General features: G+C 67.1%; 1 protein-coding gene across 1 annotated transcript in view; it reads left to right on the top strand.

Moving 5' to 3' along the window:
- Positions 1 to 336: 336 nt before the first annotated feature.
- LOC117641027 (ribosomal protein S6 kinase alpha-5-like) overlaps positions 337 to 24,893 on the top strand; it is a 32,965-nt gene continuing 8,408 nt past the window's right edge. The window contains exons 1-6 of the mRNA XM_034378121.1: positions 337 to 1,298; positions 10,489 to 10,557; positions 18,040 to 18,258; positions 18,938 to 19,053; positions 20,626 to 20,736; positions 20,808 to 20,891. Coding sequence (XP_034234012.1) covers positions 1,070 to 1,298; positions 10,489 to 10,557; positions 18,040 to 18,258; positions 18,938 to 19,053; positions 20,626 to 20,736; positions 20,808 to 20,891 — 828 coding nt within the window. The 5' untranslated portion in view covers positions 337 to 1,069. The remainder of the gene's footprint in view (positions 1,299 to 10,488; positions 10,558 to 18,039; positions 18,259 to 18,937; positions 19,054 to 20,625; positions 20,737 to 20,807; positions 20,892 to 24,893) is intronic.

The following is a 24,893-nucleotide window of genomic DNA, read 5'->3' as shown; positions in this document are numbered from 1 at the left end:
CCCGCGTCTCGGCGGCGGCCGGGGCAGGGCAGCGAGGCGTCTTGGCTACTCGTTCCCCGTCGTGGCGCGGGCCGCGTTGTGCCCTATGTAACTGCGCGGTTAAAATCGTTACAGTGCTCCGTGCACTGTGCCCCCGGCTGTGCCCTGTGTGAGTGTTGACTGGTCTTGACACCGCAACACTTTGAGCGCGCAGCTGTTCGCGGGAAGTGGCTGTCGGTGCGGCCGAGCGCGCGCCGAAGCCGAGCCGAAGCCGAGCCGAGTTCGGTGAGGGGGCGGCGGGTGAGAGGGGCAGAGAGGGGCGTCTCAGCTGAGCGCTCGGCCCGCGGCTCGCCTCGCTTGCCAGCGAACGGGCGGAGCCAGGCGGAGCGGAGCGCGCCGCCAGTACCGTGCTTTGGTCCGAGAGGGAAAGACGTCGTCGCGTCTCTCCAAAGAGTCACTTGTTGTTTACATTTGAGTGTCACAGTGTGTGTCACGCTGTAACATAATCCGTTGCCTAGCAACTGGGGACGCCGCGCCTCCACCGCCTCTCTAAAAGGATTACTTGAAGAAATCGACCGGCAGTGTGTGCCCGTGTGTGTGTGTGTGTGAGCGCCTTGTTTTGCGAAGAAAGAAACCAAGTGAACATTCCATCGGAGTCGATCGGATCGGAATGTGAATAAGTGCTAAAAAGTGATTCAATTTGGACTGTCGCTTGTTGTCTGTCTGACAGTTCCAACAAGTGGTTCAAGCAAATTAGTGGAACTGTTGCTGTTTGTCTGCGGTTTGCCAGGCTAAAACTGGACTGTCCCGCGATACCCTGCTCGCAACCGAGAGCGTTCCTGTCATCCCCACCAGCGCCTTGTCGAGCTTGTCGGCGGCGCGACCTGTGTTCGGTGTTCGTCCAAGAAATCGCTGCCAGTGCGGCGGCAGTGTCTCAGTTCGCCGAGATGGCCGGGCCCAGGACTTTCGACCTGACCTAGGCGCGCCTAGGCGGGGGACTGTGGTGAGGAGCGCGGGGCGCACGGCGCGAGTGGAAGGAAAAGTGAGGTTATGTGTCAGTTGTGATCGGCGAAACAGCCAAGTCGACGAAATGGGCGTGCACAAGACCGTGGAGCACGAGAGCGGCTACTTCGAGGATGAGAACTCGGACGACGACGCCGTGGTGCACGGCGGGGGCGTGTGCGGACTAGGGCACCTGGGGCGCCGGGCCAACCCCGCGGCCACCCCGACGTCCACCATGTCCACCTGTGACGCCCTCAACAACAATGTGGCGCCGGGGCAGGACTGTTGCCACGCCATCAGGCCCGCCATTGACAGAGGTGAGTCGACTAGTCCGACTAGTCCAGTCGGGCCAGAGGGTCCGGAGCCGCGAACGAATGGACGAGCGAATGAATGAATGATTGGATGTATGGGCAAATGAATGAATGGGCGAATTAATGAATGAGGGAATGAAAGTACGGATTCAGCCCCTGCCGGTAGGTACACCGGTACACCCACAGCTTACACGGCCGAGCGAGGGGGTTTCCCTTCCCGCCGAGTCTAGTCGAGGGGCGGGGCGGGCCGGGGCGGGCCGGGGTAGCGAAAGGGTGGAAGCCCCTGCGAGGTATAGCTGGGTATAGCCCAACTGCGTTCCCTACACTTTCAGGCGGGCGGTGGAGTGTGGTGGAGTGCGGGGCTGTTGCAGGCCGGCAAGCCGAGCCGAGCCCCTGGACAGGCGGGGGCGCGTGGCACCCCCACCCCCATGCCTGTGCCGCCGCGGCACCGCGGCGCCCACCCTTTAGCGCCATCCCCTTTAAGCCGCGCTGAGGCCGGCCGACGGGCCGCCAGCAATCCGAGTCGCGGGCTGCGGTTCGAACACCAGCCCCGCCACGGCGTTTTAAGTAGGCGGATCAGCCTAACGAATGTGGCACCGTCTTGTCACTTTCACTCGGGCCGCAGTTGGGCTGCAGTGGGCCTGCCCTGCCGGTGCTGCAGCCTGCAGCCCTCAGCAACCCCGGCACGCTTTGGCGGCACCCCCGCGACACCAGGACGCCCTGCCGGAACGGCCGGAACCAGCGGGGCCGTGGGAGTGCGGCGCGGGGCGGGGCGGGGCGGCGCGGCGCGGCGCGGCGGCCGATGGAGTTTGGTTACCTAATCTCAGCGCGCCCGGCCCGGCCGCGATATCCCCGCGACAATTTCCTTTCGGACGGAAGCAAGCGGCCGCTGTCCAGCCTGGCGTGCCGTGCCCCGGGGAAGGCCCGGCGGGGGACGGCGATGGGGGCCGCCCCGAGGCTTTGGCATGCTTTGGCACTGCATCGCGACGCCCGGGTATGCCTTTGTATTGGATGCATGCATCAATGTCGCCAAGACGGGTGTGGAGGGGTGGCGACCCGCATGTGCCGCGCGTGCCCCGTGCCGCGCCGTGCCGCCACCCTCCGGGAGGTGTGTGCGCGTACAGCGCGGTGCACTGCTTGGCGTGCACGGCGCACGGCGGATGCGGGCGAGTCAGGGGAGTGCTGTTGGTTGGTACCCGTGCCACGCCGCCTCGCCCTTGTCGTTGGTACCCCTGCCGCTCTGCCTGAGGCCATCACATTAGGCTCCCCTCCCTTCCCCGCCCCGAGCCACCCACCCAGATTGACCCCCCCCCCCCCCCCGGCCGGGCGCTATCTGGAACGGAACGCGCCGCGGCGACGGGGGACGACGACATTGATTGTGTATACCGCGAAAGTGGCGCAACGCAAGCGGTGGGCACCTTGGGCACCTTGGTGTCGCTGTACACTACACTGCACCGAGCGGCCTGCCTGCCTGCCTGGGCCTGGTGTGTGTACACTGTACACTTTATCTCCTGCCGGTTGGTTTTTTCGCGCTGTTTTCCTCATCCGCGATGATGGCCTCGATCCTCTGCTATGCCTCTGCCTCCGCCAAGGCGCGCCTCGTCCCTTCCCCGGCCATCCGCTGCCTCGCTGCGTCGCCGCGTCGTCCTCGGAGTTGCTCGCAGTGCGCTGGCTGCCATTGGCTGCCATGGCTCCGCCGGCGAAAGGGAAAGGGTTGGGCGGCGCGGCGCGGCAAGGCGCGTCACGGCAGGACTAGAGCTTCTCCGCCGGGGCTGGCGCGGCGGGGCGGCGGGGCCCCCACCGTGCCCCTTCTACTTGGCGCTTGCCCCCTTCCCTTCCCCCTTCCCCCGCGGTCCTTCCCCGCCCCGCGGGCCGCGCGGCCTCTCCGCCCAGGTACCGTAGACAGTCCCGTAACTCTACGCTGCTGCCTTCGGCTCCGTTGCCACCGGCTGGACTAGCCTCGCGGCGGGGAGCGTCTCCGCGTCCTAGCCTCGCGGCGTGGCCGGCACGCGTGCGCCACGCCTTGATGCAATGTGCCGACGCCGACCGAGACGCCGGGCATGGCGGCGGCGCTGTGGCCGATTCGTCTGCCCGTATGCCGGGCCTGCCGGGCTGTGGGCAGGGCACGGCAGGGCAGCCGCCGCGAGGGCCTTGTCGGCCGGCCTCGTCTGGCCAGTCGGCTGGGCCAGTCGGCTGCCTCGCGGCGGCCGGCCGTGGATGCCAGACAACCTTTGGAAAAATGCGACTAATGGTCCATATGCCAGACCAGACGCCCCCCCCCCCCCTCCCCCGGTGGACCCGTCCCTGTCAGCGCCTCGCCGATGGACTCGCGGGGCTGATATCGGGGAGGAGGAGGAGAAAGTGCGATTTGGCGGAATTCCCCCGCGAAGCTTGCAGGGCAGTGCGAGGGCCGAGGGGTGTTGACCCTTATTTCCTGCGCTAATATCATCTCGACTTCCGGCTCGCGTCCTAGTGTGGCAGTGTGGCCACCCCGGGGACCCCGGGGCAGTGGAGGCAGCCGAGCACAGCGGCGGATGCGCACGTACGCGGGGCGGGGCGGGGCGGGGCGGGGCGGGGCGGGGGCGATGGAGCGGCACTGATACTGGACGGGCCCTGTGCTTTGATAAATTGGTCCCGCTCTTTTTCTTTTGGGCCTGCCCCGCTTGGCCCCGCTTCGCCCCGCTTGGCCCTGCTTATCATTATCTGTCCTTCTCTTTATCGTCCTGCCTTCCCCCTCGCGGCCCCCTCCCCTCCCCTCCCCGCATTCCCCGATGGTGTAGTTCGCTGGTTATTGACGCCTTGCTGCTTTTGTTCCACGCGGCATTTCGGACCTTGTCGCCGCGGCGCACTATTCTTTGCTATTTGTGTCGTTTCCTTTGCCCGCTGCCATCGGCTGCCATCGGTTGCCATGCGCATGGCGGCGAGACGTCCGCCGTCGTGCAGTTATGCCCCGGTAACTCCCACAGCGTGGCGGAGGTACGCCCTGCCCGCCCCGCCCGGCCTGCCCCATGCCCCTGCAGTGCCACTTGGCCTGCTATGGCCGAGCGAGCCGAGTCGAACCGAAGCCGGGCCGAACGCCGAACGCGACTTCGGATACTCCCCAGAGGCCTGGGTCTGCTCGGGCGGGGCGGCCCGGCGCCTTTATAGGTTAGGTTGCCTGTTTAATTTATTTGAGTAATTTGGGGTGGCGGCTTGGCTGTCGTGTGGTGTTGATTGGAGGTGGAGGGGGGCTTGGCCGTGGCGGCTTGGCGGTGCGGGCGGCCTTCCCGGAGGCACGGGCCCGACGGGGCCCGAGGCGTGATGGCCGCTGGAAAAGCGGTGAAAATACGGTAAAGCGCGTGCAGCGTGTGGCCTTGCGCCTCGCCTCGCCCCGCCAGGTCGGCCCGCCCGGTTGCCCCGTTCCCCGAGCAACAACGGCGCAATTTACGTAAGGAGCTGGCTCAACTTTTTCGTCGGCGCGCTGTCAGGCCGAGCGAGTCCGGCCCCGCCGACCCGAGCCCCGCCGCCTTTTAAGATTTTTGATACCGGCGCCCGCCGATCTGAGCAACCTGCCGCCGCGGAGCCGCGATCGGCACCGCCTGTCTTTACGACGTGTACTTTTATGGGCCGCTCCGGCCGTCTGCCCGACTGTCTGCCGGACTCTCTGTCCGTCTGTCTCCACGTCTGCCTGTCCGTCAGGCTGCCTGTCTGTCCGGCGGCCCGGCCCGCAACCGTTACGCTGAAAATGATATCGAACGCCTCGCGAAGTCCGCGGCGCCGGCTCCGTGGGGCGTCGCGGGCGTTGTGGCGTCCGGCGCGCTGGTCCGCGGGGGCGCGGGCGTTCCGCGGCGTCCGCGGGGCGTTCCGCGGGGCGTTCCGCGGGGCGTTCCGCGGGGCGTTCCGCGGGGCGTTCCGCGGGGCGTTCCGCGGGGCGTTCCGCGGGGCGTTCCGCGGGCGTTCCGCGGGCGTTCCGCGGGGCGTCGCGGGGCGTTCCGCGGGCGTTCCGCGGCGTCGCGGGCGTTCCGCGGGGCGTTCCGCGGGCGTTCCGCGGGGCGTTCCGCGGGGCGTTCCGCGGGGCGTTCCGCGGGGCGTTCCGCGGGGCGTTCCGCGGGGTTGGCGCGCTGGCTGGCTGGCTGGCTGGCACACTGCAGTACACAGCCGCTGCACCGTGTTGCCGGCTCGCGTTTCCTGGCCGTGGCATTGCATTATTGCGTTGGTTGCACCGCCTGCCGCTGCACACAGACACACTCTCACACACACACACACGTTCTCACTGAGCCATTAGCGGGAAGACCGCGGCGGGCAATTAAATCTCGGCGATATCCCTGCCGCCAAGCCGAGTCGGGGCGCTGCGCGCAGCGCGCAGAGTCAGAGACCCCGGCTGTGCCGAGTATAGCCAAACGGCTGCGGTGATGCGCGCCTTGCCCGGCCGCACCGGCCACCGCTATTTTGGCGGTAGTATCTTTCCGACTCGAGCCGACTCTGTCTGTCCGTCCAGTGGCTTGGCCGGTGGCTGGCCTGCCTTGCCGGGGCTTGGCTTGCCGGTGGCGGGGAATGTGTTCCGCGACCCGCCGAGCCTAAGGCGAAGCCTCGGCGAAGCCTCGGCGAAGTCTCGCGTCCCCGAGCGTTGCGGAGCGTTGCGGAGCCGGCGTAGCAATTTGACAGAGGAGGAGCAGGGGAAGGGAAGGGGGAGTCGCCTCGCATGGACACACTCACACACGGACAGTCGCCGCGCATAGACTCACATCCACACACGGACACACGTCCACACACCCACACTCGCACATACATACACTCACACACACGAGTGCGCGCTGCGGCGGGGGAGTTGCACAATGTGCTTGTCTCGGTACAGGCGGGGCGCGCGCGGGGCGAGGCTGGTGAGGCAGCAGGGCAAGGCTAGGGAGTCCACTTTCACCCGGCTTGGTGGATCATCTACTTGGGCATGGCGGTCATGGCGGGGCACGTCGCCGCGCTTTTGGCGGTGCCGGGTTCGAGTCCCGGCCGGGGCGGACACCTGGCATTCCCTCCGCCAGGACCTCCAGGACCGCCACAGCAGGGCGCTTGACATTGAGGGAAGCCGAGTGACGACAGCGCGGCCTTCGAGGCCTTCGAGGCCTTCGAGGCCTTCGAGGCCTTCGAGGCCTCGAGGACTCCACCCACCGCGCCGAGGCGTTGCTTGGAGCGCCGCGGGACGGGCTGGGCTGGGGGGAAGGGAGGACGGACAGCTTCGCGGTGCTTCGACTTGAAAGGCGGCGGGTTGGCGGCGGCAGCGAGTGTGTTTGGCGGGTGTTCGGGACATCGTCGCGGGTAATCCATTCGGCGGACCTGGCTGCTACACTGTACGTTGCGCGGGGCCGTGTGCGCACGCCGGTTCGGCTGTGTGTGTGTGTGTGTGTGTGTGGGTGTCGGACGGGAGGCCAAGGGCCCCGCGCGGCCCACAGTGTGAGTGAGGGCGGGTGGTCCCTCCCCGGCCCGGCCCGCTCGTCGCCCGTCCTTGATGTCCGCCTCATCGCCCGAGTCCTGGTCGCGCCTCGCGCACCTTTTGTACACTGTCGCACAGCACACTGTAGCGCGTTGTAATTTGTGTGGCGTCGAAGTGGAGTCGATTCGGCGTCCACGTTGTAATTTCCCCCATCGGCCCGAGGGCGCCGCCGCCTTGCCGCCGCGCGTCGCGGATTTTAGCGCCCCGTGACAAATTGCTCGGGCCGACGACGGCTGCGGGCCGCCCTCTCACTCACTCGCTCACGCCCTCTCTCCCTCGCTCTCACACACGCTCTTAGCCACACACACACTGCCGCGGGAGCGCGACGCCTAGCGACAGTGTCTCTATAACTGCTCGGCCGGCCGGCGCGAGGCCCGGCCCGGCCACACCCGAATCATCGAGGCCGCAAACCGCGGGCCGGGCTGGCGGGGCTGGCCTAATGACAAGTGTAGCGGAGGGGGGAGGGGGAGAGGTCGCGGGGGAGGGGGGGGGGCTGCTTACGCGGGCGGGGCAGGCGGCGGACGCGGCGCCGCTATTTTGTGTTTGTTTCTGCGTTTGGCCGATTGCGCCCCAAGGATCGGAGTCCGCGACCTTGCCGCGCCGCCATTGGAAGGGACTATCTATCGGTCGGAAGGCCTTGGTGGCAGAAGGCAGGCGAAACGCTGCCTGTACCAGTGTACCTGTCGCGAGGCGGCGGCGTGCCGCGCCACTGCGAGGCACTGCGAGGCACTGCGAGGCACTGCGTAGCTGCGTGGGCGGGGAGGGAGGCGCGTCGCGACGCTGCGCAGAGGGCGCCCGCGCAGCGCCCGCGTCCTTCGGCCGGTGTGAGACTTGGCATTTTATTTTCCACAATCATTGTTATTATTTTGATGTGCCGACGGGTGGCGTCTCGTTTCGGGGCGGCCCGGGCTCGGCCGACGACAGCCCGACGACAATTGGTTTCGCCGCGTCTGTCTCTCTCGCTCCTGTAGGAGGGGCCGCATGAGTGCGAGAGAGACAGAGCGTGCAGGGCGCTGCTGTCCTGGCCGTCCTACGCCCATGGCGGCCCATGGCGGCCCATGGCGGCCCATGGCGGCCCATGGCGGCCCATGGCGGCCCATGGCGGCCCATGGCGGCCCATGGCGGCCCATGGCGGCCCATGGCGGCCCATGGCGGCCCATGGCGGCCCATGGCGGCCCATGGCGGCCCATGGCGGCCCATGGCCCTGGCGGCCCATGGCGGCCCATGGCGGCCCATGGCGGCCCATGGCGGCCCATGGCGGCCCATGGCGGCCCATGGCGGCCCATGGCGGCCCATGGCCTTCGCGCGCCTCGCCGCGGTGATTCCCCAAGCCCGCGACCTTCGACGCGGACGCGGTGCCGCCGAAAAAAAATGGAGGGGAAAATTCGGTGGCAATTGCGATGAGGACCGGGATGGCGGAGGAGTGGGGGCCGACCGGCACCAGGACTGCCAGCAGGCCTGCCGCCGTGGGCAGCAAGCAAGCAGCGCGCTCGCCGGGCTTTGGCGCCTTGGGCTGCGACGCCGGCGGGGCGTTTCTCGAGTGAAAGTTCCGTTGTTCTTGTTGGAGGGTAGGCCGAGCGTTTCAGCAGCGCGCCGCCACTCCAGGCAACTCGCTGGAGACTCCAGGCAGCCCGATGTAGAGACTCCAGGCAGGCCGATGTAGAGACTCCAGGCAGTCCGATGTAGAGACTCCAGGCAGCCCGATGTAGAGACTCCAGGCAGCCCGATGTAGAGACTCCAGGCAGCCCGATGTAGAGACTCCAGGCAGCCCGATGTAGAGACTCCAGGCAGCCCGATGTAGAGACTCCAGGCAGCCCGATGTAGAGACCCCAGGCAGCCCGATGTAGAGACTCCAGGCAGCCCGATGTAGAGACCCCAGGCAGCCCGATGTAGAGACTCCAGGCAGCCCGATGTAGAGACTCCACGCCACACGCTGTAGACTCCAGGCCAGTGGCGTAGCCGCCTGAGGGGTTTTGTACTGTCGCACTTTTTGCCCTCATAAGGCGGAAACTGATTACCACCAAGCGTTTTGTGAAGGGCAAAAGAGGTGCGGTGGGGTGTCCCCCCTCTCTCTGCAGGCTACGCCCCTGGCTGCTCCAGCTCGAAGACTCCAGGCTCACTGACTCGGCTGCTCCACTTTGACAAGCACAACGAGACAATGCTGCAGTGGGGACCTTTGGTCTGGGCGAGACTTTGTCGCGCCCAGTCGTGGCGGAGAAGGCTCGCTTTTGGAGGCGGGGCGGGGCGGGGCGGGGCGGCTTCCGTTATCGGCCGTAGCGCGATGACGGGCTCCCCTTCCCCGCCCTCCCCTTCCTGGTAGTGACAACTCTGATGTGGGTGAACAGACTGCTGCAGCTTACTACTGTGGCGCGCGCGCGCGCGCGCGTGTGTGTGTGTGTGTGTGTGTGTGTATGTGTCCGTGTGTGTTGTCGCTGGGTCGATGACAGAAACCATGGAAAAAGGCGCAGGCGGGTAATTGGTTTGGAAATCGGTTATCTGCATGTGTGCAGGCCGTGCAGCGAGGGGCCTGACTGAGTGGGGCCGACACTGACTGAAATAGTGTGCTACATACAACTTAGTGTAAGTGCACAAGTGAGTTGAGCTTACTTTTTGTCTTTCTGCAGCCGTTTTGCCTCTGCACTGGCGTTTTTCATGTAGGTGATGTCCTAGTCTAAGTCAGTTGGGGCTCCACATGCAGTTGGAACCTTGAAAGTAGATGTTGAATGGGTGGCAAGACACCCAAAGCCTTTTGTCGGGACGTGGCTGGCGGTTCCCTCTGGCCGCCCGGCTCCTTGCGGGGCGCTGCGCGGTGCTGCGCGGTGCTGCGCGGTGCTGCGCGGTGCTGCGCATGCACATGTAGGCGTGGCGGCGTGGCGTTGACGCGGTGCAGCCCAGCGCCGTCGCCGCGCCGCCCGTCCCGCCTGCTTTCTGCTGACGGCCGGGGAAACCAGCCCATCGGCCCGAAGGCCCGTACCGAAGGCCCGAAGGCCCGAAGGCTGCGGGGGTCAGCGCGCGGCGCGCGGAGGCCCCTCACGGCGGCGGGGGCATGCATGGCCAGGCACGGCGCGCACGGAGGCGGACCACCGCCACCGGGCCGTCACCGCTCGTCGCCGCCACCCCGTCGCCGCCACCCCGTCGCCGCGCGCCCTGCCTAGTGTAGGCGGGCCTCAGGGGGTCTCAAAGTCGACTTATCGAGATAGCGCGCCGTGCGGGAAGCCTGTGTGCGACGCGCGCCTCGACTTGCGGCCGAGCGGCAGGGGCGAATTAGTGTTTGGGGTTCTCGCGGCCGTCCCGTCCCGTCCCGTCCGCGGCGTGCGATAGGGTGCACCGCAAGGCGTTCACGGTGTGGAAGTTTGGGGCGACGGCGTTGTTATCGCGGCGCGTCGCTCTGTCTCTCTCGCACCCCTGCGGGCCTGCGGCACTCCCCATGAGTGCGAGAGAGAGGGAGTGCGGGCGGCGGAATCGCCCGGCACGCCGGACACGCTGGGGGCCTCGCGCGCACCTCTCCGTCAAGACAATCGCCTCAAAGTGCGTGGCGGGCGTTGTGTCATTTACCCGCGGAAAAACAAAACAACACGAAAGGAAAAAGGGCGGGGGAAAACCCAGAGGCGAGCGGCGAAGCGGTCGGGCCTTCTTCCTCGCTCGCGCCGCGACGCGTCCGAATAATGATGACGGAGTTTTCCTGCCTGTTTGTCCTGTTTGTGCTGACCTGTGCCTTTCCGTGTGTTGCAGTCAACTTCAGCAGCGCCCACCGGGTGGACATGTCCAGCTTCGAGCTGCTCAAGGTGTTGGGCACTGGAGGTGAGTCGTTTCGCCGATCGGCGGACGCGCGGCGCCGGCGCCTTTATCTAATCGCAGGGGTCGCCTCTGCCACCGCCGACCCGTGTGCATGTGTGTGTGTGTGTGTGTGTGTCTGTGTGTGCGCGGGTGTGTCGCTTCTCGGAACGGCGCCAATCCTTCCGCTCGCCCGGAATGTCGTCGGCGGGGAGGAGAAAAGTCCACAGTGTGCCTCCCCACCGCGGCAGCCGGCCCGTAGCGATTCAAAAGAACGCCTTGTCTCTCTCGCGCCCTGATAGGCGCAGCCGTGAGAGCGACAGAGCCAGCCGCTGCCGTCGGGCTGCTGGACGGGACGCGCCGCGTCGCCGCGTGCCTGCCGCCGCGGCCGCCGATGAGATTCTCGGTTGGCCCCGGGGCCGCGGTCGAGTCCGGCACGTCGGCGACGTCCGTCCGTCCATCTATCCATCCTTAGCGAGGGCCACCACCCGCGCGGCCGCGGACACTGTGTGTCTTTTTCCCGCGGCCGCGCGGCTGCCGACATTGGGCGGGGGTCCTCGCCGTCCTTGCCCGCCGCCCTTCGCAGTGTGGTAACGAGGGCGGAAAGGGCGACGCGCAGGGCGCCAGGCCGCCAGGGCGCGCATGTTGCATGGTCGTCCACGCCTCGAAATAGACCGGCTTTTGTCGGGCCTTCTTACGCCGCTGGTCTTACGCCGACCGGCCTTACGCCGACGGGGACCGCGCACCGGGCGGACTGGGGCTGGAAGGGAGGGCCGCGTTATAACACGCCGCCAGAAGCGGCCGAAGCCCAAGTGGCGAAGGGGCCCAAGGGGCAGAAGGACGGCGCCGCGGCCATTGCGCGACCAATACCGCCGCGGCACATTGTCTCACTGTGTGTCTGTGTGTGTCTGTGTGTGCGCGGGCGGGTCTTGCAGGTGGTCCCCCTCTTTCTCCGAGGCGAGCAGTGCCTTGCGCAAAGAAAAAAGAGAAGACGTAGCGTTCGCGATTTTGCTCTTGGCAGCCCGGGCCTGTGCCACGGCGGCGCCCTTGGCGGCCTTGGGAAGTGGGCGCGGGCTGAAGCGGCCCGAAGGCTGAAGGGTGTGGCTGGCGAAGCAGCGAAGCCTGGCAAAGTCCTGGCCGGGGGCGGGCCGGGGGCGGGCCGGGGGCGGTGGCCATGGGGCCGGGGGCTGTCGCCGCGGACGAGGCCGCGCGCCGCGCCACTTGAAGTGAGTTTTGGACCGGCGTACGGCATTGGGGTTGAGGTCGGTCGCGAACGCGTATCGACCCGCGAGGTGGGTGACCTTGTGGGCGGGGCGGGGGCGGGGCGGGGCGGAGCAAACGTGGAAAGGGAAAGCAGGCGCGGGGGGGCTGGCAAATCCTCCTACCCCTTAACAAGAGCGTTCGAGTTGTTGCTCCCGAGGTAGACGCACGGCCTTGTCCTTGGACCGTGGGGGCGGGGTGGGGCGGGGCGCCGCGTATACAGAGTTATTGAACCCCATTTTGACGCGGAGTGAACGGCCGGACGGACGCCTGGGGGAAAGAGCGCAGGGCGAAGGGTATTTACCCCGCGTTAAACGCCGCTAGATTGACAAGCACTTGTCTCGACATTGGTTCTGTCCACGCAGTGTACACACTCACGCACTCGGGGTCGGGGTACGCGCGTTGTGGCAAAGCTCGCTGTTTCTAGGGTCGGCTGCAACGGAGACATGTTTCTTCTACCCGGAGGAGAGGACTGAAAAGAAGGATAAGAAGGAGCACATTCCGTTACTTGTTGGTCGGGAGGAAGGAGTCTGAAAAGTTGTCGGCGCTATCATCTTTTATCGTGCTGCCATCTGCCTCCTTTCCGAGGCTGGAGTGCGGCGGCTCGCGCGCAGAACGGGCAGAACGGGCCCCGGGGGAAGGGGGGGGGGCATCAAGGACGGTCACTGGCCACACTGTGCCAGGGTGTTGGCCTCGCGCCCTGCTGCGCCCTGCTACGCCCTGCTACGCCCTGCTACGCCCTGCTACGCCCCGCGCTGTGCCCGGGCTGCCTGGCCAAGGCGGCAAGGCGGCATGGCGGGAAGGCCTGCGCAAGGTGAACACCCGACCGCTGCTGCGGCGTTGCGGCGCGCAACCCTTTGGGCCGTCCGGGCGGCCGTCGTGTCCGCGCCTCAATAACACAATTGGCGCTTTCTTTTCGAAGCGCTCCGAGTGGTTTATTTTTGGCGCAATGACTGCGGGGAGGGGGCGCAGCACGGCGCTTCGCGGCGCACCGCGGCGCACCGCGGCGCACCGCGAGGCAGACAAGGATGGCGCGGGCGGTGTGTCCGCCCTGCCCTGCCGCCCTGCCCTGCGCCGCGCGATGTCGTGTCTGGCTGGATTAGCAACTCAAATTCGGCGAGCCATCTGAATAGCCCCGCGGCGTAAGGAGGCCCGGCGGCACCGCGCCCGCCATGTCGCCCAGAGGGCCAGAGGCGGCCAGAGGCAGGCGAGAAGGTCATTGGCTGGACGCTCGGCCCTTCTTGGCTCTTCTAGGTCCTTCTTTGTCCCTTCTAGGTCCTTCTTTGGCACTTCTATGTCCTTCTTTGGCCCTTCTAGGTCCTTCTTTGGCCCTTCTAGGTCCTTCTTTGGCACTTCTAGGTCCTTCTTTGGCCCTTCTAGGTCCTTCTTTGGCCCTTCTAGGTCCTTCTTTGGCACTTCTAGGTCCTTCGGGTAGACCCTTGACCCTTAGTTGATCGTTGTAGGTTCTTGTAGGTCCTTGTCGCCGTCTTCGCTGGGCCCCTGTTTCCGAGCACGCCGAGAAGCGCACCGATTGCGCCCGCCCGTCTGGCTCACCTTGAACCGTTCATAAAACCCGCGCGATCTGCATTTTTGTCGCCTTTCCTCCGCCCGCCTCTCTTTTCCGCGATCCTGTTCAAATAAAAAGGTGTCCCCGGCGAAGAACTCGTTTTAGTATCGCGTGCCGATTGCTTCCTTTTCGATGTCCACCACGCGCGCCGCGCGCTTTTTTTCGAGTGGCGCGTTGACGAACGCCCTGTCCTGGAACTGGGCGCAGACAGCGTCGTGGCGGCGTGGCGGCGTAGCGGCGAGGGTCCGGTAGCGGGCCAAGCCCAAGCCAAGCCAGCCGGGCCTGGAATGTTCGCCATTTCTCGCCTCCAAGGAGATTGGCGTGGCCGCCGAGGCCTGTACACTGGTACTACCGCCGGCTCGCGCGGCCTTTTATAGAGGGTCAGGGTTCAAGGATTTCCCCAGGACGGACGCACCCTTCGGAGCGCGTTGCCCCCAGCCTCCCTTCGCGCTCCTATCACTCTGACAGAACCTTGAAACGCCCCCACCCCGCGGCCAGGAGGGCGTTACTCCGACTTGTGTCCTCTGGCGACCTCGCCAAACCTTGTTCAGCCCCCCACGCCACCGCCCCCCACCCCTACCCCCCGCGACCTTGACCGTCCTCAACAGCAGGCCTGAGAGGATGCTGCGCAGCGCTAGAAGCAGTGGGCAAGGTAGAGGGGTCGGGCCCCGCGGGGGGCGGCAGCCCTTTCGGCCTGAAAGGGGCGGGGGGCGGCCTGTATTTTGTTGGCGAGTTCTCTAGGCTGTCGGCCCTGTCGGCAACCCGAACCGGGTTGAAGCCGCCACCTCGTCCTGAACGCGGGTGCGACCTTCGCTTCTGCGGTGGTGTGGTCACCGAGGTGGTCACTAGGGTCACACTGTAGCGGCGCTGGCCCGCGCGGTCCGCGCCGGTCGGTGGTGTGGCGAAAGGCGCGGCGCCGCGCGGCGCCCAGGCCGCGTGTGAGTGGCTCCTTCTCGGAACGGGTCGTTGCCACCGGCGCGCCCGGCCCCCGAAAAGCTCCGGGAGGCCCGCGGGTTCAAGCCCTGGCGGCGGCCGCGCGTTTTGCGGGCGTGCTGGCCGTGCCTGGGGCGCGTCAAGTCCGCGGGGGCAGCACTGGCAGTGCCCTGGCAGTGCCAGTGGCAGGCCGGCCCACCTGTTGCAGTCATATTGATCTGCTGGAGTGGCCGGCACGCTGAGGAGGGGGAGGGGGCGTTCTGGGAAAGAACGCGGCGGGGGCGGGGCGGGGGCGGGGCGGGGCGCAGGTAGATGTCGCCACGGAGGGCAATACCTGTTTTTAATCGCTCTGTCTCTGTCTTATCGCGTTGTGTGGGCGGACGGCGGAGCGGCGGACGTTGTCTGCGCCAGGAAGCACGTGTGGGTGCGACACGGCGCGACTCTTGAAGGGTCGGGGGTCATGTTTAATGCAGGTCGGACGGGGATGGCCGAGGGGCGCCGTCGCACGGCCGCCGCATGGCCGCCGCTCCCAGCAGGACTTCCCCTCGCCGTCCCCGCCGTCCCCTTTTCTTGTTCCTTTTCTCTGGCAATTCGCCCGAATCGCTGTGTCCTTACCCGGAAGCGGCGCGGGCATCCCACCACCCGCACGCCGCGCCCCCCTCTCCCCCGCGCGCTGGGCTGCCCCCCTGGGGTTTTCGCACTATCGATCATCGAGTTTGGAACGGGGAAATTCGGCGTAAGGCTTTCTTGCTTATGCCTGCCGGGCCGAGGCCCAGGCCCAGGCCGGGGAAGTCCTCGTCAGTGAATCATGCTGCGCTCTGGCCGGGCCGGCCAGGGCGGCCCACGCCAGCATTGCCAGCATTGCGACACTCGCATGACTCAGCGCGGCATTCCATCTGAGCCGATTTGGAGCCGAACTAACGTTGAACTGCCCCAAGTTGCGTGAGCCGCGCCCGTCGTCGTCGTGTAACGGTGCGCCAGCCAAGGGCCAGCCGGACAGCCAGGCAGCCGGACAGCCAGGCAGCCAGCCAGCCGGACAGCCAGGCAGCCAGCCAGCCGGACAGCCAGGCAGACAGCCAGCCGGACAGCCAGGCAGACAGCCAGCCGGACAGCCAGGCAGACAGCCAGCCGGACAGCCAGGCAGCCAGGCAGCCGGACAGCCAGGCAGACAGCCAGCCGGACAGCCAGGCAGACAGCCAGCCGGACAGCCAGGCAGACAGCCAGCCGGACAGCTCGAGGGCCTTAGGCCAGCGGCACGTACTACAGCGTACACCCGTTGCCCCGCGCTGCCCCGCGCTGCCCCCTGACTCGCGGCGTCCCCTCGAATTTAGGCGAGGCGACGCGACGCGCGGCGGCAGACCGTTGACCCGCGCCATGCCGCGCCGCGCCGCCGACTCGGCGACGATACGTCGAGTTGTTTCCTCAATCCGTTCGCTCTGCCCAAACTCATTTGAATAATGTACTTTCTCACCTGTGCCCGGCCCGAGGCCCGGCCGGCCGGCCGCTTGCCAGTGTGCCGAGCCGGACGGACGGCACGGCCAGCCAGCCTAGGCCGCGCGAGGCCGGCCAGATAACACGTCGTGATACAGTGCAGTCGCCTTATGATTTGGTTTCGAGCATTTCTCTGTCCGCTTCTCTCTTTTACGTTTTGGGAACGTCTGGAGGGCGGTGCAGCACGGTCTGTAAAGAGGACCCTTAAATTACCGGAGACCGGGGAGGGGGGGGGCGCTTGTCTTTTCTATCCCTATCCGTGCTATCCCCGCCTCTATCCCCCTCTCTTCTGTTTTCTATTTTCCTTATGGGCTTTGCGTGGGTCGCAGGGCAGAGCAGGGCGGTGGGAGAGCATTAGGAGGGTACATGGCCAACCCAGCCGAGGGGGCTTTCTTTCCTGCTGACTCTCGGGGGACGCGGGGGCGGGGCGGGGCGGGGCGTTTAAAATGTGTATCGCTGCGTGTTGATGGGCGACGGGGTCTGGCGGGGCTGCGTTGTTGTTGATCGGGATTCCGTGGGGACGCGGTGGCGTGGCGGTGTCGCGGCCGCGGGCCTCGCGGTTCGCCGACGCCAAGGTGCGGCACGCGGCGCCGCCCTGCGCACACAAGGCCCTGCACCCCGTGCGGCCGGCCACGCCGCCTGCAGCCTTCAGCGTGCAGCCCTTGTTGCGCGTTGACGTTGTTTCCGCCGTTGAATCCTGCCTCCTCGCCCCTCGCTCCCTTCCTCCCCTCCGCGCCGCCTCCTCTTCCTCCTCCTCCCCGTCCCCCTTCCCCGCCGCGGCGCTGCGAGCTCTGCCCTCGGTTCGATGACCCAACCCGGCTGCCTGCGCGCTGCGCGTGCTGCGTGCAGGGCGTGCTGCGTGCAGTGTGCGGGTCCCCCGCCCCGCCCCGCTCGGTGCTGCTTGCTGCTCCCCTTCTAGTCCCCCTGGTAGTGGTAGTGGTAGGTACGTACCGCACTCCGGCGGCCCAGACCGGCCGCACCCCACGGAAGGTGATGCACCAACGCTGCGGTGGTTGTCTGTACTACGTTCACCTGCGCCGTCGGGCTGCTGTCGCCCCCCCCCCCTTACGCCCTCTTTTTATGAATTTTATTTTGAAACATTACTTTTTCTCCTCCTCGTCGGCTGGCCTGCAGTGCGGCGGTCCACGCGGTGCGGCCGGTGCGGCCCCGCCGTCCTGGCTGCTCGTCTCTTCTTCGTCCTTGCCCGTCTTCTAGCGGCACAGCCCGGCCCCCGGCCCGGCCGCCTCCCCGCGTCTCTAGCCTGCCAGCCTGCCCTAGCCGCAGTGCTCTAGCCCGACGGCCCGGCCCGGCCCGACGGCGGCCGTTTGCCGTTTCACTTTCGCTCGGTAAAGGCCAGGCCAGGCCGGGCGGGCCGGCCGGCCGGCGGGCAGGCTGCATAGCGGAGCCATGGAGAAGGAACGGAGACGCACACACAGACACGCGGACGCGTGCCGGCGTCCGTGTGGTGAGCGTGTGTGTGTGCGCGCGAGTCTTTTGCACGGGTCGGGGAATGAATCAAGTTGAGCGCGGCTGCTTGGCGGCTGCTTGGCGGCTGGGGCCGCTATTACCGGGACGTCCCGGACGGCGTCCCGGACGACGTCCCGGATGCCTGCCTGAGTGACCACGGCGACATGCCGCGGACGTGCAGGGCCGGTGCAGGGCCGGTGCACGCCGCTGCACTTGGTGTGCATCCTGGCGGTCTCGCGGCGTGGCGGCGTGGCGCACCGGTACATACGCGCGCGGTGGCCTGCTGGCGTGGCTGGCTGCTGGGCTGGCCGGCTGGCAGGGGGGCCCTCGCTTCGCAGCCCTCTCGCCTTGCATCGCCACCCAGCCGTGCGCCGCGCACTGACTGCCTGCCGACTGCGCTCAGCCAATAACGAGGACTGGCCTTAATGAAGAAGCATTTCGTTATGACACCCGTAATTGGTCCAAAAAAGCGCGCGCACGTGCACACACACACACATTCACGTACAAACACAAACACACACATTCACGTACAAACACACACTTGCACACACACACACACACACACTCGCACGAACGGCACCGGCTGCTAATTGGAGGCCGCCCTGCGCAGGCTGCGCCGCGGGCCGTGACTTGAACGCTATGAGCGCCGCGGGTGTGGCAGCGCGGCCGCGCCGGGAGGAAGCTTATTTACGGGATATTTAGATATTTATTTATTTAATTAATTAGCTAATTAATTGGCTGCGTTGCCCCGTCTGCCACAGCATCGAGACTGACGGTTTCTCCTGTTGCAGCGTACGGCAAGGTGTTCCTGGTGCGCAAGAAGGGCGGCGCCGACGACGGCCGCCTGTACGCCATGAAGGTGCTGAAGAAGGCCACCATCGTGCAGAAGAAGAAGACGACGGAGCACACCAGGACGGAGCGGCAGGTGCTGGAGGCGGTGCGGCAGTCGCCCTTCCTGGTGACGCTGCACTACGCCTTCCAGACGGACGCCAAGCTGCACCTCATCCTAGGTCAGTGCAGCCTGCGAATGAATGAATGAATGAATGAATGAATGAATGAATGAATGAACGAACGAACGAACGAACGAACTTTCGCAAAAGAGAAGCGGCTGACGTGGGGCGATAGAATGACGCGCACTGCCCACGACAATTGTCTAAATTTGAAACGTCAACAACGTGTTGTTGTTGTTGCTTTTTGCTATTACGCTGTTCGCGGCGGCACGTGTCCAGAGGGGGCGCAAACAAGACACGTGTTTTTTTGGGCGGGCCCGAGCCGAGCCAGCCCGGCCGGCCGAGCCCTGGCAGCGCGTGACGGGGGGAGCGGGGCCGGGCCGGACTAGCAGCGAGCGGAGCGGCAGCGCGCAAAATACTTGGAGCAGCTCCTCTCCTGCGCAGTTATCATGCCCGCCCTGCCTGCCTGCCCGCCCGCCTGTCTGTCTGCCAGTGTGTCTCACGTCCCCCCTCCCCCGCCCCCTTTCCCCCCTTGCTCTTGACGTGGGAAAGTATAGGGCTTCGCCACTGTCGTGCCGCCAGGGCCGCCAGGGCCGCCAGGTGCCTCGACCCTTGGACTTCCCTGTCGCACCCCCGCTTCCTTCTTCCCCAACCGGCCCCTGTCCCACTCTGCCCTTACGTAACGCATTGGGCTCTGTTTTCAATTTTTTTGTAACCGCCTGCGCTGTGTTTGTTGCAGACTACGTGAGCGGCGGCGAGCTGTTCACGCACCTGTACCAGCGCGAGCACTTCACGGAGGACCAGGTCCGCATCTACATCGGGGAGATCATCCTGGCGCTGGAGCACCTGCACAAGGTGGGTGGGAGAGAGGGTGTTCGCGGAGCGCGGTGCTGGGCCGCCAAGTCGCCAAGCCGTTTACTCGGCGCGCGCTTCGAAGAAGACCTTCAGCACCGATTATTGCTGTTTTTGTTTCCACTCGTCCTCCACTCCCCATTCGCAATCTGGCCGCGCTGCCGCCGCGCGTGGACGAAGAGGAGATGGAGAGAGGAGGAGGCGGGCCGGGCGGGGCGCGGAGCGGAGGGGAGGGGAGCCGGCGCGCTGGCAGCCGAGAGCGCCCGCGGACGGCCGGGTAGGCCACCCTGCGCGACGCGGGCGCGCGGCGGCGCTGCCTGCGCTGCCGGCTGCTCGGCCCCGCGCTGCTACGCTGCTACGGGTGGCGTGCCCTGGCACTGCCCTGGCGTGTGGCGGATTCGGCGTTTGTTTGGGTCCGCCCGGGCCGCCGCGGGGGTCGAGGACCGGGCCAGAGGACGCTATCAGGTGGACGGGCCGACGGACAGACAGACAGACAGACAGGCAGTCGGACGCCACAAGGGTAACGGGTCATTGCTGCGGTCCTTATCCTCGAGCACGGCGTGCCTCGGCGTGCCGCGGCGTGTGAGGCAACGTACCTGTGCGCTGCTTTCGGCTGCTTTGCTGCCTCTGCCGCGTTGTTGCCCGGTTGTTTATCAAATTACTCCTCTCCCGCTTCGGTTGGGTTTTTCTCTCCGCCCGCCGAGTGTTTTGGCGCGGCGGCTGATGACCCGCCGCGTCCGTCGCGGAGGTCACGCGCCGCGCCGCGCCACGCGCTCCGCAAAAAGGACCTTGATGACCGTCCAGGTGAGCGCCGACCCACCGACTGCGGCACACGGACAAGGGCAGCGGGTCATTGTCGCTCAGGGTCCTCCTGCCTGCCGGCCCTGCCGGCTCGTCGCTCTGTCTCTCTCGCAGCCTGACGGAGATCGCCGTGAGTGCGACAGAGACAGAGCGACGAAACGGCGAATCGGTCGGCTGGACGCCGCGCCGCCGTGCTGCCTGGCTCCGGAGCCGCCAACCTTGACGTGGTCACTGACTGCAGTGTGCGCGCGGCGCGCCCCGCGTCCTTAGCGGTGATGCCTGCCTGGCGGAGCGCTGCGGAGCGCGGAGCCTGGCCTGGCGGTGATGCCGCCGGCTTCCTGGTCGGTCGGTGCGCGGTGCGCGGTCCGCGTGGCGCTGGTCGCTGAACCGCCGCCAAGGGCACCGCGCCGACCTGGCGCGACCTCTTCTCGTCACGTGACGCTGTCGAACTTCGCCAGCCATGACCCTACGCGATGTCGGTCGGCCCACAGGTCGTCGTGTTTTGTTTTTGTTTTTTTCGGTCGGTGTGATTTCGTGTGTCTTCGGCGCGGGCTGTATTTCTGACTCGCTGCATTATTACCGGGGGCTCTAATTTGGGGGGGGAGGGGGGGCGAGGTCTTTGGCCCCGCGTAGCGTCACGTTGGCGCCACTAGGTCACAGCAAGGTGCCGCCAAACGGGCGTGCGGGCGCGCTGCCCCTGGCTGCCCCTGCCCAGCAGTGACCTTGCCGCTGAAAATGAAATTGACTGACGCGTTCCCCTTTTTCGTGTTGCAGCTGGGCATCATTTACCGGGACATCAAGCTGGAGAACATCCTGCTGGACTCGGACGGGCACGTGGTGCTGACCGACTTCGGCCTCAGCAAGGAGTTCCTCCCGCACGAGAAGGTGAGGCGGTTGTCCAATAAAGGCTCTCTGTCTCTCGGCCGCCCCGTCTCACGCCAGCTGTGTGTCCACAGGATCAGCGCGCCTACTCCTTCTGCGGCACCATCGAGTACATGGCGCCGGAGGTGGTTCGCGGCGGCTCGACTGGCCACGATATCGTAAGTACACTCGCAAGATGGGCCGTGTCAGGGCCGGGCCGACGGGCCCCTCCAGGCCGCAAATCGGTCGAGGCCGTGCCGCGGGGAGGGGGCGGGGGGGGCGTCGTGCCCTGCCGTGCTTGCCTTTCGATTTTTTGGCGGCGCCCTCGGGGGATCAATGTGGTTTGGGGCAGACGCGTGACACGCGCGTGCGGGGCGGGGCGGGGCGGGGCGGGGCGGGGCGGGGCGGGCCCGCAGTGCCGGTGACCGCGCGGCCCTGCTGCCGTGGGCGGGCGGACCAAAGCCCCGCCACGCCACGCCACGCCACGCCACGCTACGCTACGCCCCTCCTGGCCGCGACCTTGCCGTCCTGTGTCGCACTCTGACCCAGTTTTTGGGGGCCGCATGGCGCATGGCGCGCACGTGCCGCCATGGCGGTGCCAGTGTGGTGGCTGCACGGCGCCGGCCGGACAACAAGGGCGGCCAGCAGCACGAGCAGGATGGGGATGATGAGAAAAGGGAAGGGGCGTGTGGTTTCGCTGACGTTTTCTTGCTGGTTTTATTTTTTCTAACGCTTGTCGGGGGGCCGCGGGGCCGCGCGGCCGGCGACACACGCTATTGGTTTTTATTTTGGCGCGGGGCGGGGCGGGGCGGGGTGATGGATCCATTAGAGGAAAGGGTGCCGTGCATGTCGACGAGGCGGGCGAGGCGGGCGGGGAAGGGCCTTGGCAACACGGAACAGGGCCAGGCCGGGCCGCCCCCTCCCTCCCGGATGTAGCGCCAACGCGTGTGCTTCAAGTGACCGCTTTGCCCGGCTTGGCCAGACCACCCCCGGCGCTTCCCTTAGCGGTGCGTCGGCCCGCGTCCCGCGCACCTTGACGGGGAAGACGACGACGACGACGTCCACCGTGACGACGTCGACGACCAGGGAGAGGCGTCGGTGGTGCAGCGGCGCCGTGTTGTGGTTGTGGCGGGATGACTGTGGAGCTCCAAGCCCCCGGCCCAATATAGCACTTGGTTCGAAAATGTCAGGCCGCGAGAGAGAGGCCCCTTGGTTGGTGGCACGCCGTGGCACGCCCCCCTCCTCTGCCCCTCTCTGTCTCTCCCTCTCTGTCCCTCTCCCCTGTACGGGCGTGGCGTGGCGAGGCGTTCGCTGGTGGATCGGAACGGTTCGGGTTACACGGGAAACGTGGCTGTGCAGTGCGTGGCCGTGTAGTACACCATGCAGGCCGCGCTGCCGCACACTAGCACACTGCAGGCCGTGCAGTGCAGACACTTGTCGCCGCCGTCCACAAATCATGATGCTGCATGCCGTCGGGCCGTCGGGCCGTCCCAGCGCGGTCCCCGTCTAAATACCACGCCGCCGCGACGCGACGCCTCCAGATGGCGTGGGAGGAGGAGGGGGAGAAAAGGGAGAGGGGATTTTTTTCGGTTGGTTTTATTTGATACCTCCCCGGCGAGAGGCGACAGGTCAGCAGCAGCAGCAGCGCGAAGTGGATGCCTCTGCCGCGGGGCCCTGGCGGCCCCGGGGGATTGGTTTGCATTGTTCTCCCTTTTTGCACTCGTCCGCAAAGCCTCGCGAAGCATCGCAAAGCCTTGCAGAGCAGGCCGTGCGGTGGCACAGGCGAGCAGTATTATGCTTTTTTTCACGAGCGCCTTCTAGTCTGGTGCGGCCCGACAGCGGCAAAAAGGGGGGGGGGAGGCGGACATGTTGTTATTACAATGTGAGGCGGTGCAGGAATGAGAGTGAGAGCGGGCTGGCCGGGCCGGGCCGGGCTGCTGCGCCCAAGTCTGGCTGGCCGTTCGGTCCGGCACTCCCGCCACTCTCTGGCTGGAAGCGGGCTGGAGCTGGACCGGCCCGGTTCGGCTCGGGTGGCTCCCAAGCCACAGGCTTGGCTGCCCGACGCTGATTGGCCGAGGCTCGGACTTGACTCCGGCCTGCCCCGCGCCCCGCCGTCGCCGCGCCGTCGCGAATATGATGTTGGAGATTGGAATTTCCTCGGCGAGCGAGACAGCGAGATACGATCAAGCGGCCTGGCCCTTCGCGCGCCAGGCGGTCCGCCCAGTCTTCTGTCCCTCTCTCCCTCTGTGGCCGCCGCGCCGCCGCGGACCGGGGTCCAAGGCTTGCTGGAGCGGAGCGGCCCAACTTAGTCCCTAGTCCGGAGTGCGGGTGTTCCGGCGATAGTTAAAGCAAGCCCTCGGTGCGCGGTACTCCCTTGCCGCGGCCGCCCCGCCGCTCTCTTACATCATTGAGGAAGGGTAATGTTGCCCGCCGGACCCGTGTTGGAAAGCGAAAAGGCAATTTGATAAGTGCGGACAGCGGCGTGGGGCAGGGGGCGCTCTGGAGGAGAGGAGGGGGAAGCACCTCTAGCGGCGGTCTGGGAGGGGGAGGGGGGCCGGGCCCAGGCCGGGCCGGAGCTGGCCTACATTCCTTGCGGATAGGGTCTAGGGACGGAGGAGCGCTGCACTGCGGTTGCATTGCGTTTGCGCGACGCGGCGCCCGTTGTATTGAACGGCGACGAATTATGCAAACGATCTGCGATTCGCCGCGCAGAGCGAGGGGGAGAGAGTCCTTCGGGGTGCGTGCCGTGCCGTGCCGTGCCGTGCCGTGCCGTGCTCGAGCGCTGTGCTTGTCGGCGTGGTATCGAGCTTGCGCGCCCTGCTTGTTTCGGCGGTTTTCTGCTTTGTTTCGTTCCACTTTGCTGGGCGGGTAATTAAAATTTGGCATGATGGCTCTAGGGTGAGGGGGCCTTGGCTCGCCTCGGCGCGCCTTGGCGGGGCACGAGTCCAAGCACGGCGCAGGTGGGCGGCGGGGCGCTGGGCCTTGGGGGCGGCGCGCCGTGGCGGTCGGGAAGTGGCTCTCGCTCTCGCGCTCCTTCAGGGCGAGCGGCGCGAGCAGCGCGCTCCCGTTTTGAACCTACACGGTGACCATGGCTGCCGCCTGGCTGCCGCCTGGCTGCCGCCTGGCATGGCTGGCGCGGACACCGCCGCTGCCGGCCGCGCCGCGCGGCGTTGGCTGTGACATAAGGGGGAAAGGCGCGCTGTCTGCGGCGGGGCACGCCGAGGCGCACGCGCCGCCGCCAGGCCGCGGTTTTCGCGCACGCGTGCGGCAGGACACTCGGCTGGAGGTGGAGGACACTCGGTGGCGGGCAGGACACTCGGTGGCGGGCAGGACACTCGGCGGCGGGCAGGACACTCGGCGGCGGGAGGACACTCGGCGTCGGGCAGGACACTCGGCGGCGGGCAGGACACTCGGCGGCGGGCAGGACACTCGGCGGCGGGCAGGACACTCGGCTGGAGGACACTCGGCGGGACGCACGCTGGGACGCACGGCAAGGGCGACCTTTGGGCGCGGTGGATATGGCGTGTCACTGCACATGGGCCCCGCAGCCCCGCACCGCGCCGACGACGCCCTTCCCTTCCCCTCCGCGCGGCCCGGCCTGGGCCCGGCCCCCCTGCGCCATGCTTAGTAGGTCATTGGGTCAGCTGTTGCTGTCGGCCGAACCGGCACGCTCCCTCGGCTCGGCTCGGCACTGGCTGCGCGCCCGGCCCGGCCGCCCGGCCCATGGCTCTGCTGTGCCCCTCCACGCCGCCTGCCGCCGCGCCGCCTCGGCCGCCATGGGCCGGGCCGGGCCCCTCGCCTCGCGCCTCCCCGACCCCGAGCCTCCCCGCGGCACCGCGCCGGTACCGGCCTGTCTAGCCATGGAATGCCATGGGCTGCGGGCTGCGGGCCCCAGGTATGGCCGGGTCGCACTTCCCTGCCCTGCCCCGCGCTGCCGCGCCAAAAGAAAAGCGGAGGAAATGGTGCGCGAGGGCCGGGCAGGGCCCGCGGGGCTCTGAGGCTGCGGTGCTGCGGGGCTCTGTCAACGTGACACGCACGGCGCACGGCCCGGCGGCACCGAGTGCCTGCAGTGGCGTCGTGCTTCGTGCACTGCTTGCACTGCTTGTGGGCGTGGCGGGCCCGGCGGTGGAGTCACTGGGCCGTCGTGTGCGCATCCCGCGGCCGCCACGCCGCGCCACGCC

This window comes from Thrips palmi, unplaced genomic scaffold (assembly GCF_012932325.1).
Source record: "Thrips palmi isolate BJ-2018 unplaced genomic scaffold, TpBJ-2018v1 HiC_scaffold_15, whole genome shotgun sequence".
NCBI classification, from domain to species: Eukaryota; Metazoa; Arthropoda; class Insecta; order Thysanoptera; family Thripidae; genus Thrips; species Thrips palmi.
The sequence above is the reverse complement of the archived record's forward strand: the minus strand, read 5'-3'. Positions and strand labels throughout refer to the sequence as shown.